The sequence below is a fragment of the Lonchura striata genome, chromosome 8, assembly GCF_046129695.1.
Source record: "Lonchura striata isolate bLonStr1 chromosome 8, bLonStr1.mat, whole genome shotgun sequence".
NCBI lineage: Eukaryota > Metazoa > Chordata > Aves > Passeriformes > Estrildidae > Lonchura > Lonchura striata.
Window position 1 is genome coordinate 11475090 of NC_134610.1, and position 21281 is coordinate 11496370.

General features: G+C 43.0%; 1 protein-coding gene across 4 annotated transcripts in view; it reads right to left on the bottom strand.

Moving 5' to 3' along the window:
• Positions 1–16000, bottom strand: part of SLC15A2 (solute carrier family 15 member 2) — a 52154-nt gene extending 36154 nt beyond the window's left edge. Inside the window, exons 1-2 of one of the 4 annotated variants that reach the window (XM_021526089.3) lie at positions 15787–16000; positions 2488–2534 (exon numbers count right to left, since the gene is read on the bottom strand). In XM_021526089.3, the coding sequence (XP_021381764.1) occupies positions 2488–2534; positions 15787–15853 (114 nt within the window). In that variant the 5' untranslated portion in view covers positions 15854–16000. Of the gene's footprint in view, positions 1–2487; positions 2894–15786 lie in introns of those variants that run through there. The other 3 variants (XM_021526092.3, XM_021526091.3, XM_021526087.3) reach the window with 3 other exon arrangements.
• Between the last annotated feature and the right edge of the window lie 5281 nt (positions 16001–21281).

Below are 21281 nucleotides of genomic sequence, written 5' to 3' on the forward strand. Positions count from 1 at the left end.
TGGCATGACCCTGTGGGGGCCTCTGTCCCTCTTGCTACCCCACCGTGGTCTGAGCTAAGCAGCTTTCAAATTCCAGCTGCTTAGTGGCTCCACTGCCTCACAACAGGAAAGCAGGTTTGCACAGCACTGCCCAGCCTCTGCCAATTAGTAGGAGAGGGGCTGGCCATGGATTTGGCAAGGAATCTGGAGGAAGTGTGATATTAACAGATACAACTATACTTATAGATTTAAACAGCCATGGTATGGGCCAGTGAGATGATCTCTTCATATGCATTTCTGTGCTTCATGTCAGAAAGAATGAATTCCTGTATTTCTTCCCAGAGTCCCAAATGCAAATACAGTACCAAAATAGATGTGTTTATTCAGGTTTATTTTACCACCAAGAGACCTAAGCTTATTTGGATTCCCAATGCAATGGCATCAAGTCTAGAAAAGTATAGCTTAATGATGCTGTCTTCCTCAACATTATGGAAGAGTAAAAAAACAAACAGAAAATCAAAACTCCACAACTCCCACCTCCCCTCTACTTTCCATTACTTAATCCTCTAAAGACAAGTATTTTTGTCCATTTTTATATATATCATATATTTTTTTTTTCTTATCAAAGGGTTGCCTTTTTATAAGAAACCCTTAATCTTTTTGCTTTACTAGAGTAAATACATAATTATCCATTTCATTTATGATTTACTCTGAAACCATTGTGCTCAGCAATATGGCTTGTAAGAGTTTGCTCCCTTGGAAACTGCACTGGGCCTCCTGCTTTTAGAATAGCCTAAAAAAAGTGGCATATATAAGCTGTAAATGCACAAACACACAACCATATGCACACACAGAATATTTTTCTCCAACAAGTTTTTCATAATGGAAGAAAATCCATAAGAGGCAGATTATGTTTCATGTTTGCGCTGGGAGGTGTTTTATGAAATTGGAAGTAAAATTGTACAACAGGGATTTTTTTCTTCCTCTTCTTCCCAGACCTTACTATACATACTCATGGCATTTAATAAGGTGCACAGAGTGACTGTCCAAACCAGGTGGACAGGTGTCAGGAGTGCTGCTGCCTGAACTCACCCCTCCACACCCAGTGCACAAGTTCCAGTGGATTTATTTGCACGAGTTTAAGGTGCAGTGATTCATTTCAGCCATTCCTGCTCTGGAATGGGCACTTCCTACAGACAAGCAGGGGCAAGGAGGGAAAGGAGAGCAGGGGGCAGTGACTTCCCAGCTAAACCTCCCCAAGTGCCTGAGCAAGTGCTTACAAACACAGAGCAAGGACTTACAAGCAGGGGTACTTCCATCTGGCTTGTGTGTCATGAGATGGCATCAGCACGTGCACAAACCCTCATGTATTCTCTCCACAGTACCACTGACCTGCCTGTGGCCTGCCTGGACATCCAAAAGGGGGAAGCTTTCATCCATGCAGACAGCCAGATGCAGTTTGCTTGCTTTTGTGGAGGAGGACCGTGCTCAGCAGACAGCCCCAGCAAAAGCAAAGAGGTTAAGCCTGGATTCATGAACACACAGATAGTCTGCAGTGCTTAGCTACCACAGCAAACCTGGGATCTGTGGGATTATGGATCTCTTAAAGATACTGTGGAAGTTGACAGACTGTTTCTTTGAAAAAAAGAAAGTTCATTTAAAGTACCCACTACAGGAGACGTTTGTTTTCAGCTCTCCTTCTTGCTAACTAATGGCAAAACAGGATAAAGATTAATATTTCCCAGGAGTTCTGGATATCCAATAGTTAATGTCTGCACAGTAATTAAAATTGAGTTAAATAATTGGTTTGCTAACAGCATGACTGTGACTTTTAAGACTAAGTATTACATATTATCCTGCAAGTCAAAGCAGCTACAACATAAGCCAAATTCTTCCTGAATCCTATGCATTGAACAGTTTTTAGGGGTCAAGCACTCAAAAAGAATTAGTCTGAAAACTGGCACAAACATCAAAGCTGCACAGCAGCAACACATTCACCTGAATAAGGCTATAAATCAGAGGCAAAGATGTAAACCTAAGGCTCTGACACCACAATTGGGCTCTCCAACACTCACCAGTGGCCTGTCCTCAATCCCTGTCCTTCCTTCTGCTTTTCATCATCTGGGTACCCTTCCCTGGTGGGTTTCATCAAACTGAAGAGAGTTCAACTCCCTCACTCCTATGCACAACAGCCCCATCCACTTCAGAGATCTAAGTTTTTCCTCACAAGGAAAGTAGTTTTCAGAAAAAGGCAATAAATCCCTTACCCTTTTCCCCAAACATTCAGTTAGTTTGTGTTCTCCCTTTAAGCTGCACTTTGTTAACTTAATCAGGTTAGTGGAAGGATTTTTGCCTTGAGTTGTTAAGGCTTATTTCAGCCCTCTGCAAGAAAGGGTGTTTGTCTCTAGCCAGAGCACAACAGAGGAGAGAACACAGGGATCTTGCAATGTTTAAAACAAGCTGAGCAGAAAGCAAAGCAAAGCAAAGCAAACCAGCAATAACACTTACCGGAGATTTTTTCTGAAGAGGGAAATCTCCTCTGGGGGGATCATCTCCTGCAGAAATAAAAGTGAACAAAGTTTCCTTGGATTCGTTTCTCTGAAAAGCGTTCATCTCCCCTCTCGCCTTGTCTCCCACCATGCTATGTGGCTGTGGTGAGTTGACTGGGAAGATTTCCAACCTCAGGCACGAAGTTTGATTCAGTTTGAGTTAACCCTAATTGAGCACATTTGTGCAGCCAGGGCAGAAAGGGGAGGGAGATGCTACCAGGAAAGATAATTCCAGAGTTCAAGAGGAATCAGGGAACACAGCCTAAATCAGTCACAGGTTGAGGCTGTCAGCACTTTGTGGCACAGTCCTCCCTGTTGTTTGGCATACCCCCAGCTATTTTACGTGCACCAGCCCAGCATGGTGCTGGATGCTGCACAGATGTGAGCTGAATAAATATCCCAGGTCCCAGATACACCTACAGCCTGTGGATTTAGAGCAGAGCATGCATTTCCCTCCCAGTGTGGTAATGACAGGTTTACTCTGCAGGGATCTTATTTCACTGGAAAGCCACACATTCCAAGACATAACTACTAAAATGTTCATCACACCAAACCCTTGGACGCTGGATGTCACAGATGCCTGCACTGTGATAAATCATTTCTTTGCTACTACAGGAGTGAAGTGACCCAGGGTTCATTCCCACATCAGTTCCCTAGAATGACCTTGCCTTTTCCCATGGGACAGTTTAATCAAGTGTGCACAGCCAGCACCCAGAAGTAGCCCCAACACCTCTCTCTCCTTTCTATTTTCCAGAAGACCACTTTGGCGCTCCATATGTGACATATGCAGCCCATCTCTGCTGGGAGTCCCTAGATTCCCCCTGCAGCTACATGTGCTCAGCTCCCTGCAGGTACACTGTGGTCCCTCCTTCCATGCCCTTCCCATGGCAATAGTGGAGCTTGTCATCTGCATTCTTCCAGTGACAGTTGCAATTGCAGAGCAAAACTCACAACCTTCCCATAAACTATCCTCAGTGCTTGTGGCTCTGCTGTATCCTCAGTGCAGTGCAGAGGTTTTTTTCTTCCTCTTACACTTGGCTTCTTTAAAAGGCAAATGTTCAAAGAATTTTCTCAAATATTTCTCCCTTCTCTTATCAGTAATGCACAGACCACACCCAGAATCCACAGCTGGTACAAGGAGTCTGCATAAACTCATCCTTAGTGCAAGTATCGAGTTGCTGATAGTGCTTGGTTATCACAAGAACCAGGTTTGCAGCTGATGAACCAGGAAAGAGGCCTTTGGCCACACTACAGATCCTTAATCTGGCTTCAGTTATTGCTAACAAGACATGGAGAACACTTGTGATGGACTGCACAAAGGAAGTATAATTACTATCCATCATGTACTCTGGCATTGCTTCCTCTGAAAATCCCCAGAGACCCCATTTCACTCCTACTAACTGGGCAGCTAAACACGGGGTCAGCTGACTTGGAGGCCAAACTTTAGATGGTGCCAGAAAGTTCTACCCCTTCTTTGTTCCTTTTATCCTCTACAGCAGTGGTAAAACAAGAGTTTGGTACCTCATCTGGTACTGCCACAAACCAGCTCCTTGTCTTCAGCCCTCCCAGTGACCTGCACACATGCACAGCCTTGCTTTTCACCTGGGTGCAGCCTCTAGGGAGCTCAGGTTTATCAAAGCCTTTTCATGGGCATGAGTGCTCAAAAGCAGACCCAGAGCTGGGGGCAGAACAGGTCTTGTTCACATGGATCCTGCCCCTCCACACCAGGTTAGCACCTACTCCAGTCCTGCAAGTCTTCACCCCCTGCTAGAGGCAGCAAAAATATTTCTAAGCCCTCTGCTGGCATCTCATGCCCCAGGTATTTCTATACGGCTCCCAGTAGAAATCTGCTGTATTCTGTCATACACAGGCAAGCAGAGCAAACACAGCAGCAGAATTACTAAAGGAATAATAAAAAAGGAAGACAGGAAAGGTTTCACCATCCCTTGCACATGCTCCCATGCTGCTGCAGTGTGATGCCTTAATATTATTAGCCTCCTGCAGCTGTATTTCCTCTGTGTATATACAACCCTGTGTGTCACATAAGCTAAATTATTATTTTTTTTAAATACTAGCATGAAAAACCCTGTCAGTCAGTAGGATTAACATACTACTTGTCTAATGCACTGCAGAGCTGTTTAGGCCACTATCTGCCAGAAGGTCTTCTCAGACAGAAAGGAAGAAAAGGAATTCAAATGTCTGGCAATAAATGGTAACTTGTAGCAAACAGCAAAAACAAGTTTAAGAGAATAAATTTGCAAGCACAAATTTAGATACAGATACAGAATGATACTTGATAGAAGGAGACCTGTGTGACTGGACTGAAAATCAGGAAGGAATTGTACTACAAATGGAAATAAGATGGCATTTCTGAAGACAGGTATAGACAAACAGATCAAACATGAAGAGGTAGAAGTGTGCCTGCAAAGCTAAGGCACAAAATAAACTACAGCTAGCAAGGGGACATAAAAGGCAATAAAAAGAGGTGATAGAAATGCTGTCAATATTGGAGAAAGAGGAAGGAAAAGGAAAATCTGTTATTTAAACCAGAAAACAATCATCCAGAGAAGCCAGGAAACGTGTGTCCTTTTTGTTATTTTTTACTAAAAAAATAAATTGCAACAAAGGTATGCAACACCTTTTAAATTAACCAGCAGGAGTATGTGTGAAATGAGACAAAAACTGCTTAAATAATATTTGGATATCTCAAATGTGCTCAGATCACCAGAGCCTGATGAAATTCACCTTCAAGTGCTGAATACCACATTGAGCCACTTCCCTTGTGAAGGGAAAAAGCAGAACAAGCATCATCACTGCCTTTAAAAAAGCAGATTGTTCCTCCAGGAGTGTTCCTCCATAGCAAGAGAGATACTTGATCAGATAATCCCTTCTAAGCACCAAAAGGAGAATATGGATTACAAAACAGCTATTTCAGATTGGAAAATGTGCTCTCAAACCAGACTGTTTTATTCTTTGGTAAGTGGAGTAACAGCTAGAGCAGCTCTGTATGTGATATATCCTAACTCCAGTGCCTCTGATCTCTCACAAGGAAATAGGGTCCATATGAAATGCTCATAATAGTGGACAACTGGGAAATCTCTGTAAGAGTATCAATGATTTTCCATCACATTAGGAAAGCATGAAACATGCAGGTCCTTAGCTTTTCCATTATCAAAGAAAACTTCAGTACAGTCAGCATGGTGTTCATTTGTACTCAAAACTAGGGTAAAGAAGCCTGGGAGACAACGGGGTATGAACTCAAAATGGTGTTGCAAAATGGGAGAAACTATTTTATGACTCTGGAATAAAACCGATGAAAATCGAGAAAGAAGAATACCAAATGGCACTCCTTTCCATTGACAGGAAAAACAGCCAGAGAGATGAACTATAATCCATTTTTGTTGAGGATAAGATGAGAGAAATCACTGACTTTTTTCAGCAAAGACTATTTGTGGCTCCTTTTTCCAATTTCCCTGTCAGTGAGGACAGATGAGCATTGGAATAGAGATGGTGTGGTTCGGCCTGCAGGGTTCAGACAACCCATGATGTCTGTTACATAAGAACGCGTTAGGGACTACATAAATATCAGGTCCTGTCCCACAGCAGGCATATAGATGAGATGCCCTCCTGAGTTTCTGTGAAAATCTTGTGCCAAACAACTTCACCTGGTAAACATGAAAGCAAGGATTGCTTTCTGTAAGATTTCCTCTTTTTTGAATTATCCCTTATGCAACTGGGGAGTCTGTAGGATGATTCATGCGTGCATGTTACATTCAGCTACCAGATGCCTTGCATAGCCAGAAGTTTCCATTAATACATTTTTCTATGACTTTCAGTTCATAATTTTTTTTTTCTGGTTCCCAAATCCTCAGAAAGAGAATCTGCATTTTCATATTGCTTTTACAATCTTCACATTCTCACCACTCCCTGCTGCAATACTGTCCACATTAATCTGTGTATACTCAACTGATCTCTTCATTTTTACCTCCATTCATCTCTTGGTACAACCCCTTCCTAATTTTCAGCTTAGCCGCACTTGTATAATGAGTCTTATTTTTAATTCATATCCACCTGCCATACGTTTATAGCCTTTTACCATATATGTATTTCTCTCCTCTTTCTCTGTTTCTGAGATAAAGTTTTAAGAAACTAGATGAATGTGTGGCAGCAACACTTTGGGCTTAATGACCAGACCCTGAAAGGACATGATAACCTCTGGAGGTCTCTTCTGGCTTATTTTCTCCAATTCTTTGATCACAAGAAAGATCAGGGTTTAACTGATTTATACAGATCAAGAGTGGTTTCCATTGCCTGCAGACTTCTCCCAAACTTCAAAGTAATTTAAGAAAATTATGTATCGAATCATTTGAACAACCAGGAAAACATGCCAGAAGCCTTCAAACCCACATCTCTCCTCTATTCCCCAGCCATTACGGACTTAAAATTGTAAAGGTATTTAGATCAATACCACTAACAATATCAAGTACCTAATTTGCATTTAAGAGCCTGTCATCTGGTCACAAGTCAACCTGTAACAATCAGAGAAACTTCTCATCCCTCCTTGTGCCTTTTTGCCTTCAGTTTCTCCTACTATCAGCAAGAAGAAATCTTTAAAAACTTCCTCACCAGCTTGGGCTTCCTTTGCAGGCTTTGGTGTGCAGTCCCCCTCTGCCATTCCGTGATTTGGACGCCCCCAGCTCCGTTGTGCCTGAAGATGAACCTCGTTAAGCAATCCCGGCTGTCTTTCACTCTGCTGTTAATGTTTCACTTCTCAACAGCAGTCCTTTGGCCACCACTAAAATAGTTAAACTTCCATTTATTTCTGATCCAAAATCATCTCTGCTCAGCTCTCAAATGTCATAGGGAATCTGCCTTTCTTGAATACAGCCTCTGAGGCTGCATGGCACCTTTCATGGATGTTCATGATCAGTCATTTTGCACTACAGCTACACTATCTTTCAATAAAATTACTACTTCTGATTGAGGATAAGGACTGGCTCTGTGTCTAGACAGGATCTACAGCTGGCCATAAATCCAAATTTTTTATACTGTACACCAACTACAGAGTCGGTCTTAACTATACATGTCGTTCACTATCATAGAATCACAGAACAGTTAGGGCTGGAGGGGACATTCAAAGTCCATCCATTCCAGCACCTCTGCAGGGACATCTTCAACTAGATCAGGTTGCTCAGAGCCCTGTCAAACCTGATTGTGAATGTTTCCAGGGATGAGGCGCCTAGTGAGAAGATTACAGTTTTGAGAAAACACAGAGTTTCACCAACCTTTGACAGACTGGCTTCAGTCCCCAGTTCTTCACATATCACACAGGAAAGCAGATATAACACTGACAAGATGTTCCCTCTTTCAGACTCTTTTTCACCTTCAAGCCATGAGCTGCCTGAAGCAAAATCAATAATTTTTCTACTGCACTTCCACTCCTTTCTGCTTTCCCCCATAACCTCCTGAAAACTGCTGTGATTTTCTTTCAGAGAGGTTTCAGGGAAACTCTTCCACAGGGGAAAACCCCAAATATTTTCTGCAGACATAGAAATAGTTTAGAATGAATTCAGCAGTAGACTAAATGGGGTCTCCATCTCCCAGTATTATGGCCCTGAAGCCATACGCATCCTTCAGCTTTTTATTGCACTCAAGTCCCTCTGCTTGAAGGCCCCATATCTATCATCATCACCTCATGATAAAGTCACGGATACAAACAGGCAGTCAGTTCCTGATGAACTCTGCCATTAGCTGGACATAGGATGAGCAGTGGAACTGGGCAGGAGGACTAGAAAGGTGCACTAATGAAACACTGAGAGACACCTGAATTTAAGAGTGAAAAGAAGCATACAACAATACCTACAATGTGCAATAGTGAGAAGCCTAAGCTGATCACAAACTGCAAAATGAAATGAGGAATAAATTCCTACATATGATGATTCATTTGATAGATCAACAAGGGATGCAAAGCCTGAAGTAAAAGATGAAGAACAGCATGAACAACTCATAAAAAGATGATGGCAAATTGTGAGGGGCTTGCAAAAGGAGGATTGAAGCAAAACTTTAATAATGGCTAAAAAAGAGCAGGCTGTGCACAGAAGAGATATTAAAGAAAAGATAGATGGTAAGAAGAATTTAAATCTATAATGTAGAAAGTATGGCCAGGATCCAGGGAGTGTTATTCATATTATAAGAAGATACAGCATAGATAAGTACAAAGCACAGCATGGCAAAGCCAGCAGGGTGAGACTCTGGGCAAGCACTGTGAAAAACAAGCAGAAAAGACATATGAGCACTACAGGCCAGACAATGCAACAGAGAAGAAAAGCTGGAGGGAGAACAGTTGTTGGGAAAAATAAAAGGCTTCATTTGGTAATGCTTGTGACTTATATTAGAAGATTGGAGAAGGGAGAGACGAGGAACACATGAGGAAGGACTTTTATTTCTGAACAATTATTTAAGAGACTATCATAGCAAGGAAAAATTAGGATTTTTCTCTTCATTGAAGGGAATGTTCAAGCAAAACACAGGACATAAGAGAGCTGAGGCAGGAAATGAAGAAAACTCAGCACAAACAAAATACAACCATGAATTTAAATTACTTTCTAGGCTCTCAAGTTAAGAGTATCACAAAACCACTGAAAAAACAATGGAAGTTGGTTCCAGAATAAGACTTGTGATCTTTCCAAACAGACCACTGATTAACAGCAAGTGAATACCAAAGAAAGCTATATATTGCATAGAAAATCAGGAATAATTTAACTATTCAAGCTGTCACTAAGGAAATGGGCTATAGGACCTCTTGAATAATTTTCCAGCTATTTTGCCCTCCACTTTTAAGATGTACTTGTTGCTATGGTATAAGGTACCAAGCACTGACTGGTAGCACTGTTTTCAATAAGTTCAAGACATAGAGTAAATGTACATACAGGTGCTCCAGGCAATCGGAACATGTCCAGTCCTTGGGATGTTTCTATGTTCTGCCCTTCATGATAGTTCTTTGTTCCCCCTTTATAGAAATTTAAGGTATTTTAGCAATGTTGCCCAATGCTAAACTGTTAAACTGTTCCTAGTTAAACAATAGCTATTTTTAGTGTTCACGGAGGTATGTAAAGTCAGCAACAGAGACAGTGCTCTAGAAAAAAACAAATGCAGAAAAGGAGAGCCAAGATAGGTGTGCAAGTACATGTGAGCTCCATTTCTAACTCAGTGCTTTGGGTACAAGTCATCAATTCTGACTGTCACAAGGTGTGCTGGTCTCAGTGCCATGCCTGTTGGTACTGAGATATCTGTCTGTTTCAGCCTCAGCTCAGGCTCTCTGTTCAAAACTTCTGAATATCAGAGAGCCTGGAAACAGAAAAATCTGAACATTTACCCAGTCCACTTGCCTGGAGCTGAGGCTGGGTCGTCCCCTTCCTGGTGTGAGAAGGTGGGAGGTGCTTCCCTGCAGCTGGAAGAAAGATGTATGTGGTGAGGCAGAACTTTGGAAAACATCTGAGGACCATTTGGTGTCCCAAGAACATTTTCTCCCTGGTGGTTTCAGAAGCAGAATCTCACAGAGTGCCTTTCAGCAGCAGATCTCAGAGCATCTCACTGAGCAGATATCAGTACCTCCATTTCAAAAAGGAGAAAAAGAAGGAAGAAACATCCTGATGATGGTAGACTCCTCTGAAACCTCTTGCATGCCAGCCCAGCAGTCTCTCTGTTAAGCTGCCCCGCCTGCAGTATTATCAGAACAAGTGAGAAACAGCAACTGATTTATTGTGCCACAGGCTCTGAGAGACTGCTCAGCCACTGAAGACATCACAGTCTGCAGCAGCCTGGGTCTGGAGGAATGCTGAAAGACAGTTGTATCCAGGGTCTCAGCCACCCCGTGGGTGCATTGTCCTACTCTCCGTGCTCACTTCCAGCCTCTGGGACAGATTCTGCCTTGGGAATTTCTCTTTCTGCACTGATCTCTCAGCTGACCAGTAACTCTCTTCTAGTGATGCGTCCTTCTCCCTCTCCCACCCTGCTCCTGAGGGAGAGGGGATGTAAAATGCTGCTTTTACTGGCTTGAGTGAGGCAGTTGGTATTGAGAAACCAGAAATCCCATAACTATTCTATTCCTCACAGCCAGCTCACAGGGATGCCTGGAACTGTGGGGGGGCATCTGTTGGGCAGTGAAGGAGGGGCTACAGGATGTGACAGCAGGACCCTGGGGTTTGGTTCTGACTGCATTGCTTATCAGGCTCTTGAGCACTTATTTCAAGTTTCCTAACCTTAACTGCACTGCCCATAAAACAAGCATCAAGCCACATAATCTCCTATGCATCTGGGGCAAGTTGTTTCATTCATTAATCTGGCTACTGGACTAAGAAAATCTCAGATAAAGCAGGAATTCCAGTTTTTCTGATCTTTTTTCAATACACCCACAGTAAACAGCCTGTTTGTTGTTCTCTGCAAGTTTTCCTGTGTCAGGAGACATAATGCACTGCACAATTTCAAATCTTTGCCATCTCTGAGAGGGTATTCTCACCATAACCCAGCACATAGCTGATTTTTGGCTGTGGTTTTAGTCAGATTGCAATTGTGTAATCAGTATTTCATCAAGGCAAGCTGCCAGGGACAGAGAAGATGTAAATCCCAAAAAATATATCTGTTCTGATGAAAAAAAACCTTCCTGATCTAATCCACAGAGATCTCAGCTCTCTGACAGTGGCCCCTCCCAGCTGCAAGCACTGACAGATATAATACAACTTTCTGCATTCTAGGGTCTGTCATTTCCACTGAGATGTTAATCAGATCCTCCCCACCTAGCTTTCTCTAGCACCACACCAAGGGCCAGGCAGATTAGAGGCTCGTCCAAGATTCATTAACTCTGGTTCCCTGCATTTTCATAACACGCTTGCAGTGCCATCCATTCTTTTCAGCCTCCCCCCGCAGTGACCAGGGGGATCAATTTGCTAACACAGTGAGTGGGAGCAGCTCTCACCAGTTCCAGGGGAAAGCAGAGTCATGTGGGTTTTCCCTGCATCAGGTCCCAGAGGAACTGGCACAGAATTGGAGATATTTTTTTCATTTTTTTAATGTTGATCTAACCATACAGAGTTTGGGTCTCCAGGGACCCTGACACTTTGTAGCACAATTCTTTTTGTTCTGGCCATCTTGTGCCCAGGGCAGTCTGTTCTCCACTGGCACTCATGACAAATCCCCTCAGACTTTGGCAGGGATAAGGGTCATATTCTCACAGAAGGAAGAATTCATCTGTGACTCTTCATCCTTATGCTAACTCCCAAAAAAAGGTCCTTTTTTCCTAAGAGGTGAGTGGCATCTGATCCACCTGACATCAGTGGGACCAGGAGTGCTCAACCTTCCCTTGATGCCACCCCAGAGCACATGTTGTCTTCTTCCTGCTCAGCCATCTTTTTCCCAAATCTCCACTCTCATTACCTTAACTGGAGCACATCTTCTAGCTGTGACTGAGCACTGAATTAGGTATTTGCTTTAATCCTCCTCCTCCTCTACCCCCAGTCTCCTTCCTTCTGGGATCTTGCATGGGGTTGTGCCCACCACACAACAGCTGAGTTCTGCATCACATACCTGCAAACATTTTGTGTGCTTCTCCTGTGAAAACTGCAGCCCTGAACAAAGAAATGGCTTTTCCACAGGCACACAAAAACCACTCTGGTTCTCCAGCTTGTGGCCACCCAGAAGCCATAGAGCAGTGCTGAATGCACTGGGCAGCAGCATGACACATACCAAGCAGCAGGCAATGGTGTATATTAATGCATCCACTGCAGTCTCACCTGTGGTGTGTGATAAGTGGGGATGGTGTTCCCACGCCAGCTGGTGCATAGTGGTGTTGGGGATACACTGGTACAGGCTTTCCACCACTCTTTCCATCTCCTGTGCCCCCAGCTGTCTTTGCTGTCTGGCACTCAGTCTTTACACATCTCCAAGTACTCCTTAGTACATAGAGGAGACCACATGGTCAGAGAAATCCATTAGTGACAACATTTAATAACTGATAAATACATGCCAAAAAATGCAAACACCTTTTCCACAACCTCCAGCTACGCCTATGCTACATGAGAAGGTGTAGCCACGCCAGTCCCTTAAGATGCAGACAGCCACTTGAGTGAATTGAATACACTCAATTGACTTCAAAGAACCTATGAGTGCTCAGCAACTTGCACGAGATTTGTTTATAGAAATAATCACTTTCAGAAGAAAAGTGTACATGGCACTTTTTCCTCTATCGCCCACTCAGTTTTACTTCTAACAATAAATCACAAGAGACTTAACATGGAATGGCTTGGCATTGTATTCATCTAGAAATATTTCTTTCCTGTATAAACTCAGATTAATATTAATTCTCTCCAAGATAAAGGCAGCTAGAAATAATTTGAGGGCATAAATCCAGTTTTCAGCATTCCTGACACTTCCCATTGTTAACAAACAGATGATCTTATAATGGTAAAGTCAGAGGAATAATTCCTCTCTTATACAAGGTCTGATTGACTAGACATGACAGATGGTGTTTTTATTACTTTCTGTTCTAAAAGATACCTCATCTAATGCAGTCCAAACCGTGTTATGAGTCTTAACCTCTCAGATAAGCAAATCCTGTTTCATCAGGTTAATGGATCCTTACTTGATTCAGGAAGGCAATTTTCCTTAAAGTTATTCTAATCAAGTACTCAGAGCCCAAATTGTCCTGCCTGATTGACTGCCAGCTATGGGTAAATCTCTCTACTAAGAACCATATTTATTTTCAAAGAGGGAAAGCAAGTTATTATTATTATTACAGAACCAATTCTATCCTGTATTCGGGGGCTTCTCCTATACTGGCTTTTACTGCAGTTGCAGAATTAAAGACAAAAATATAGTTAATGGAGCCTTTCTCTCAATAGTTTTGTTAAATAACAGGCAGGGAAGGAAAATTAGAGAGGTAGCCTGCTGTCTATTGATACCCTCTCAATTAACTGCCCCTATGGCAATTACACCTGACCCTAATCAGCACAGAACTCTTCAAGCACTCACTCCAACCTGTCATCATGCATCGACCCTCAAACTGAGGGCTGCCAGCCCCAGTAGCTTTGCTACTAGGCTGGGAAGCGACAGAGGACTATCCATTTTCTAAAAGAAAAGCTGTGAAGGAAAAGCAGTGCCTGGAGGATACTTCTTTTAAGTCCCATCTCCTGCATGGCATTTGGCTGCACAGGTGGTTTGGTGGCACAGCTGCATGGGGGCGCAGTGAAAGCACACACCAGATAAGGATGGCAGTGCCCTGCTGCCTCTGGTCACTCCAGGCAGAAGCCCTGCCAGCCGTGGGGCTGTCCAGGCTGCTTAACAAAGCAGACGGGAGGCCTGACCTCTCCTACTCTCTTCCACCTACTGCAAGACTGGTCTAAGCAACTGAGCCCATGTGAGTACAAGGAGAAGAGCAACCACTTCAAGGCTGTGCAGAAAACACACAGAATACATTGAATTCTTGCATAGAAACAAGAACAGGGCCCACAACTCCTTAAAGATCATTCAGTCAGTGCTTTTACTTCTCAATGCACATATTAGCTTTTCACACGGCCTCACAAGCAGAATTATTAGTAGCCCTGATGCCCCATAAGAGATACAATATTGGATTTCCACCTACAGAAAATCTGACCCCCAGGAGCCTTAGCTGGAGTTTGCAGAGCAGGCAAAGTGAACTTCATTTAAAAAAAGTTCCTTTGCAATTTTCAAGGAAGCTGTTCTCCTTACAGCTCTGCTGAAGTTATTGATACCCCAAATTAAACAATCGTTCTCAATAATTTTTATTTACCAGCTACCAGATTTTTAAGGGTTTTGTCATGCAGAGAATTGCACTGTTATATCAAGGTAGGCATCTTAAAAACAGTAATTATTCTGCAGGAATGATAAAGCTATGGATAGCAGGTGAAAATGCTGTGCTTGAATCAGAGACTCCCAGGCCAAAAATTCAGGAAATATGGCTTGGCTCAGGCTCAAGGATCAGAAGTTCACAAGCTTCCTCAAATGTCTCTGTTTCAGGTCCTGTCATGTAGCCTGTCACATTTAAAACACATAGCACACTTCAGGAGAGGCAGCCTTTTAAACAGTGCTCACCTTGAATATCATTGTGGGGTTGATTGCAGACACCTTTGGACTCAGAGCAATCACCACTGCTAATTGTTCAGATGGGGGATCAATAGAGAGGCATAACTTAAAAGCCTGTTACTTGTAGAGACAGCCTCAGGGGACAGCCCTGGAACTGTCCCCACAGTTAAACAATCCCAGAAGAAGTAGGCATCCATCCCTGTTAATTACTGATGGGAAGTAAGGCATCAGAGCAGGAGGAGGGAAAGATGAGAGCTTGACTCTTACTAGATCTCCTCTGCTACACCAGTTTTGTAAATGAGCAATGTATGGTGTAGAGAACTTCTCCCAGTGCCTGATGCAAAACCCCATAAATCAGCTGAAAAGAGTAAAAGTAAATTTCCCTCCCATCCAGTTTCCAGTGCCTAGGAACAGCTGACTCCAGCTGCTTTGGAACTGCAAAGTGGCTCCACAGCTTATTGGATAAGCTGCCCCAGTAGGTTTCTCATTGCCTTTATTGAGAGTTGGGTCAGACACCATACACAGAAGTGTCTGTGATCAATGAACCCATGCTTTGCTAGTTCTCTGCACAAGAACTTATTCACAGTTATCCAAACCAAATTCATTCATGAAACTGGCTGGAAATCTCATCAGAACAGGCTTTGCAGAGAGATTTCTGACACTTTTGCTTCAATCACCAGCTGAAAATAGAGCAAAAGAGATCCAACTTCCTCTGAGTATTTAGTCAGATCTGAAGATGGGTGATTAATTCATAAAAATTAATAGCAGCTTGCTCATTTTCCATCTTTTGCTTTTCTTCCCCCCTATGAACAGAGGTGTTTTTTCTTTAGGCTTATATGTTTTTCAAAACAATTTGTCACATAGTTTCTGAAAACCATTTCAGGTACATAACAGCATTAGTGATCTGCAATACAGGCACACAGAACAGTAGATTACATTATATGCTTCCCAGATGTTCACCTGGATGAGCATACCTCTTAGAGACAGGTCTGCAGTGCAGATTTGCACAACTCTCATTCTGAAGCTCTTGCATGGATATTTTGGACAATTGTATCCAAACAGCCTACTCCCACCAACATTCCACACATGATGTCTGTCTGCTCCAGCACTCCAGCCAGGGAACATGGAAAGAACAGGAACACAATCCAAACATGTTACTTACGGAAACTTCTGCGGAGAGTTTTGCACAAAGGTGTCGGTGGAGCGTCCCCAGATGGAGGGATTTCCATGGAGAAAGCAGCGAAGTGATCCAGTGCAAAAGAAGAGAACTCTGACCTGTTTAAGCTTCAGGATGTGTCCGAGATAAATGCAGGGTATGAAGTTATTTCTTCTTATACTCACAGCAGCACTTGTATTCCATGGTAACGTACAGAGAACAAATGGCAAAACAAACTCTTGGCCTCACAGGAACATTGTTCTCTTTGTTGTCCCTGGAGACTTTCAGTTAATCTTCAGCTGTGGGTTTGGCCAGAGAAATGTACTGGTGAACCTCCCCTCTCTGATTTCTCTATGCAAACTTAAAACTTCTGGAGGATTCATTAACTCTTTACTTCATCATTTCATGTGTTTCAGGTAGTCTTTTGTATTTTCTTACCACTCAGTGGCTTTGTGAGTGCAGTGTTATTGGACAGGTCCCTTCCCAGCTTGCACATTTTCCAGAGCAGAGCTCAAGAATAAACAGCTGGTCATACAGAGAGGATAGACAGCTAAAACAGGTACATTGGACCTAGCTTGGCCAGACCTGGTCTCTCTCAGCCCTAGAGTTTCCTCCTTTTTTCACATTCCCTGTTGGGGAATGGAAAGCAACTCAAAGGGTTTAACTATAACAAGCCAACTTATCAAAACTGATCAGTAAGCAGAATTGATGTTGTATGTTTTCCAAGAGCTCATATTCAGCTTAATGCCTAAAACTAGATTTAGGCTTTGGTTATTGACAACTTCTCCAAAAAGCCAGTCCTGCTATGAGTGCTGAACATTTCTCAGGCACCCCAATTTCTACTCATGCAAGAATCACTTTGCCATTCAAGTCCAGGTTGCAGTGAAATAGGAGCAAGCCAGGCAGGTAGACCTGTGTTCCTAAGACAAAGTAACCTTGAGTGTTTTAAATGAGAAAGAAAAGAAGTTTTTACTTGCTTCTGTATTGTCTTCATAATCTACTGCAAAGCTGAAATTTGCTGCTCCTGAGAGCGGGCATGCAGAAAGACAGAGCCTGACACAGGTGGACAGCCTGACCGGCCATCCACTAAGCACCCCATGCCCCATCTCCACAGCACCCAAACATCTCAAATGCACCAGAAACTTCCCCCTGGTTCAGACCCAGAGCTCCAGAAAATACAATAATTTCAGTCCAAATCCTCAGGTTGCTGAACCACCTCTGGCATGTTAGTTGTGAAATAAAGATGATTAATGAGCAGTGTATGGATCATTTTAGAGGAGATAAACCAGACATTCAAGATGTTTGTGGCAGAATAATTCAGAGGACATGATAAAATGCCATTGCATTCCTTGAGATTAAAGGGCTCATTCTTCTCTCCCCTAGGCTCTGCATTTGTGAAGACAAACTTGTAGTAAAATGGCTTGATAGGAAGAATCTCCTCCCTGAATGTTGGCAGGACTGCACTGGAGTGAGGATATCTGGGTCACAGACCTCAGTAGCCTCTGGCTGCCCAGGTAACCCAGCTCATTCCCACAGTGAGGACCCTGCAAATCCTTGGGGTATGGGGGCTTCCAGGCTTCCCAGCATTGAGGCAGGAGCCTTGAAGCTCCAAACCAAGCTTGTTGTTTCCATTGCTGCTTCTGCCAGGGAATCCCAGACTTCTGGGGTCTTCTACACACCTAGATAGGTCCCAGTCTGCTCATGCCACGTGAACAGCCCTTCAGACTGCAATACAAGCCTCATATGGCTGGGTCAAGGATACAAAGCCCTCTTCAGAGACAGCAGAGAGAGGAATGAGGTACATAAAGGCTGGAATTCAGGCACTAATGGCTGTGAGGTCACCAAGGAGAAGAAAGAAACGAAGCAAAACAACATGAAGGGAGCTCAATTTGCCATAAAAATCATAGATAGTAATACAAAATATTTGTGAAAAGATTCCTTCTGCCTCAGAGTTCATGCACAGGAAGAAATCTGTCAAGGCAAACATGCCCCAAGAAATGACCACCTGGGAAATGTTGAGGCAGTTCTGCCCAGTCCCCTTAGCACATTAATATGAAAGGTCAGTGAAAAAAGGGCTGGACAACACTTCAGTTTATAAAAAGGTCAAGGCTATTTTCAACCAGCTGCACTTGGTATGTGCAGCAGCTCCGGCTAATCATTTTTGTCTGCCCCTAATGCCCCATCCCTATGGGATTTCAGAATAGCTGCTTTGACCAGAGTCAGTAAAAGAAAATAAATGTGTTTTTAAAAAGGGTTGTGTAGGAAATTTACCATGTATAAGTCCAGAATAAACAGAAGCTTGTAGAAAAATTGTGTCTGGTGGTTGCCACATAGAAATAAAAGCTGGGAATTAATCACATGGGACAATAAAGGAAGGAAGAAATTACCATAACCGAGCCTGAAGAGAGTCTCCTCTCTGCAGTCTCACACTGCAGTGGGAGTGAGGGTGAGAAGGATCCAGCTACAAGCCTGAGCAGTGAGTGTGAGACCAGGCATGCTGCCTCTTGACTTATCTGGAAGCAAAATCACTGCCAGGTGCTCTCATGACTTTCTGTTGTACCCTGGTGCAACCCACAGTCAGGGAAACAAAAAGGAACCAGTTCATCCTGCCCATTCCCATGTCAGTGAAAAAACAAGGATTCAGTGCAGAAAATTGACACCTAGGAACAAACATCTTCCTCAAGCCCCTCATAGTACCAGCGTGGAAGATGGATCATTACTAATAAAAACAGAATGTTTTGCTTTCAAAATTATCTCAGGGAGTCAGCGTCTGCTGGAGCAAAAAGCCTATTTCATGAAAATTTAGCAGGGGAATAATTTAATGGAGCTCAGATAAAAAGCAGTCACCTGGAACCCAGATTTAGAAGAAATTGCCTTTTTTTTTTTTTTTTCCAAAACACTGGTTTGAAGGTTAAATAAGGCATATTCATCTGATTTCACTTTTCTCACACATTTTCCCTGATGGATGCACTAATGAACTCTAAACTGTATGGCAAAATGCTTTCAGTCCATCCCCACACCTCCCAAGGAGCAAATTCTTTATTAAAAACTAATGATTCTCTTTTTCAAAATTAGCATCCGCAAGTTTGGGGGCAACTTCAAACCTGGTAGAAAAAGAAGCAATTCCCTTTGCAATGATTAGGGCTTCCTCCTTCTTGCAAAAATCCCAAGGGCATCTTAACTTGACTGTCTTGATTAAAGAGGGGCTTAGCTTTAATTGGGTAATTGCTGTGGTTTGTTACTCTTGGTTACAGCAGATTTCCTCTGCTGTATCTTGGCCAGGCAGGGTTACTTCCCTTGCACCTCAGTTCAACCCTCCTCAGGGTGAACTGTTCAAACAATTACAGGTGTCACATATCATCAAAATCCATATGAATATGTGCACATCCAGACAGTTTAATGTGCCAGCATCATCCTGCCCTGCAGCAGGTCGTGCACCACAATGGCATTGTAGTCAAGTAGCTACAAGACCCAGCAGGAGGGGAGACTCAGCTGAGGATACAGCTCAATAACATAGGTTTTATTTAGCCCTTTAGAGGGATCTGGAGTCAACTGCCAGTGGATGAGAAGCTAATGCAGTTAGGACTGTAAAACCTCAGGATGTTTATTTATCTCTGTTTGCTGCCTCATGCTCAAATGATCTCTAAGTGCTTTGTGAGGCTTCTTACACTGATTTCCTGACTCAAACCAAAGACAGAATTACCAGCATTTAAAACTGAGCTAGAAGATAGGAAAAACTAGTTTCCAGGTTAACTTTATATCCAGTGGTAACCTCTTTGACACCATTTATCATACAGGAGATAAATTCCCTGACTTTGCCCCTCAAAAGCTCTTTTTAATTGAATCAAGTAAATTTACATTACACCAACTGATTTTTTTTTAAGCAGAAAGTAAACATTCACTTAAACCAGTGGAAAAAATATGGGTTTGCAGGGAAAGAATGGAAAAGATTGTCTTTATCTACTAAATCAGAGAGAGAATGAAATTTCAACATTATTCAAATATGTCATTTCAAAGATTTTAGTTGGTGTAGATAAAAAATCTGCAAACACATCATAAAAGCTTTGAACAATTGAAACAAAACATGTCAAAAACATTTTGACTGACTCAAGTAATATTTTTCATGTTTTCATTCTTTTTGAAATACAGGCAGTTTGTTCTGCCTCAGGATAGGAAGATTTTCTAAATCTCAGACATTCTGGTGAGGTGTAAATCTGCATCTTTAAGTCTCTAAGACTGTTAAATTTCCAGATCTTCTAGAGACAGACAACATTGCCAGTGTACATTCCTTCCAGTTCTGCACTCAGTAATGGAGTGCTGACCCAGACAAACCAAGTGCAGTGAGGCAGGGTATTGCCAGTGAGTGAAAACACCAGTTTACACTGCCTCAGCTGCCTCTTCAGTGAACTTGGCTCATTTTCCAGTCAGACAAGGTCAAGCTCCAGAGTTGTGTTTGCTTTAGGGAAGGGCAGGAAAAAAAAGAGTGGCTATTTGCCACCTGCATGGGCCAAATCTGTCCCACCTCTGCACCCCATGCAGCCCTGCCTTGCTGCAGCACACTCTTAGATACCTCAGCCATGTGCTGGCTGCTAGAGCCACTGAAATTCAAAGACACGGGCACCCAAAAAACTGCTTATGTGACAGATTTTGTGGCTCTGCTGGACACTGTGGATTCAGGTGGTTTTAAATGGGGAAGAAGCCCAACTCTTTCGAGCTGAAAGCTCAAAAGCAACCATACCAGGGCAGAGCCATTGCTTAAATTCTGCTCTATAGCTGTGATGTTGGAGAAATTGGTCACTTGCCCTTTACAATAGATCCTAGTGGTGCAGAGATTTGCCAGATGCTGGTCAGCCCCATTCATGCAGAACAGATGACTCTGGCCATGCTAATGAAAGCTGTGGCAGATGTATTGGGTGACTGCCTGAGGCAGTTGGTTTTCATGTGCAAGCCACAGAGGGGAGCAGGTCTGCCCAAATGGCAGAATGGCCAAACATAAATGGCACAGTAAGCAGCTCTTCTCTATCTGAGACTGGATGGATGATCTTGAGAGAGGCAAGTCTGCACAACTTAACACCTTGCTGCAGGACAAGTCACAGAGGGCTTTCTTAGGCAAGAGTCCTTGAAGGCACCAGGATCTGTGCCTGATTACAGGTTAAGGAGAAACCTTTGAGAACACTGGCCTGGACTGCACAGCTATATCTGCCAGTAAAAACTGTGTGTGCAGCACCTTCTGCTCTACTGTATTTTTGGCCCCTACCCTGCCCTGGCAGGCAGCAAAGATGAAAGTAATTTGACATGTGGTGAACCAAGGTGAGCCAGAAATGGGAAGGCAAAAGAAAGCCAAAACCAAGACAAAGGATGGGCTTACACAAAGCACCAGAGCCAAGCACCTGCCCCAAAGGATATGATACAAAAGGTCAATCCTAGCACTGAGTTGTCCATGAAATAAATATTCTTTGGCTTCAGGGCACACAACAGAAGCTCAATGAACCTTTTGCTCC